Genomic DNA, 677 nt, shown 5'->3' with positions numbered 1-677 from the left:
GATGTGACTCTACAAACAGATATAAATCTGCATACAAGCATTTGCAACTGTTTACAGGAGTTGACCTCCATTCATGGCATCTATTCGAATCTTCAGCTGTTTTGGACCTGTCAGCAAGCTCTTGATGGCACCAAAGTCAAAAATTCCTCGCAGCATGTTTAGATAGATCTCGACTGAATCCACAATCTCAACTGGAAAACAGAGAAAGAACATTTTTAAGCTCAGCACATGAGTGTGAGCTGAAGTTTGTGACAATAACATGAGAATAAGTTAATACGCCTCACCTCTGAAGGGCTTAAACTTGTTCTCCAAGTCAAAGTCATGACGGCCAAGGCAGGACAGGTCGATGTGGAGGTCAAGGCAGATGGCGTATTCCTCTAGTGTGCGACTCACCTGATGGATCCTCTCCATCACTGTGTCTGGGGATGGTCCTGTAAACAGGAAACAGTGACAGATTTCAACAAAACATCTCAAATATTAAAAAACGCCCAATGACAATAAGTGGATCTAAGAATACTGCATCTGTCAATCAAAAATAGAAATACGTTTTCAAAGATTTGTAGCTATATGTGTTGTCAGGATCCAAAATAAACCAAATTACGTTAATTCATTATGTGTGGTATATACTGTACAGTACTTCACAATAATCCACCAAAATGAAAATATAATGCACCACA

General features: G+C 39.4%; 1 protein-coding gene across 1 annotated transcript; it reads right to left on the bottom strand.

Annotated features, from left to right (window-relative positions):
* Positions 1-51: 51 nt before the first annotated feature.
* Positions 52-431, bottom strand: LOC107579925 (phosphoglucomutase-like protein 5; the record flags this gene model as incomplete). Its single annotated transcript, XM_016265706.1, has 2 exons — positions 52-191; positions 285-431. Coding segments are annotated over 2 exons (287 nt in total), but the record flags the coding sequence as incomplete, so codon positions are not given.
* Between the last annotated feature and the right edge of the window lie 246 nt (positions 432-677).

The sequence above is a fragment of the Sinocyclocheilus grahami genome, unplaced genomic scaffold, assembly GCF_001515645.1.
Source record: "Sinocyclocheilus grahami isolate Dianchi unplaced genomic scaffold, SAMN03320097.WGS_v1.1 scaffold21883.1, whole genome shotgun sequence".
NCBI classification, from domain to species: Eukaryota; Metazoa; Chordata; class Actinopteri; order Cypriniformes; family Cyprinidae; genus Sinocyclocheilus; species Sinocyclocheilus grahami.
This window is presented reverse-complemented; position numbering and strand designations above follow the sequence as displayed.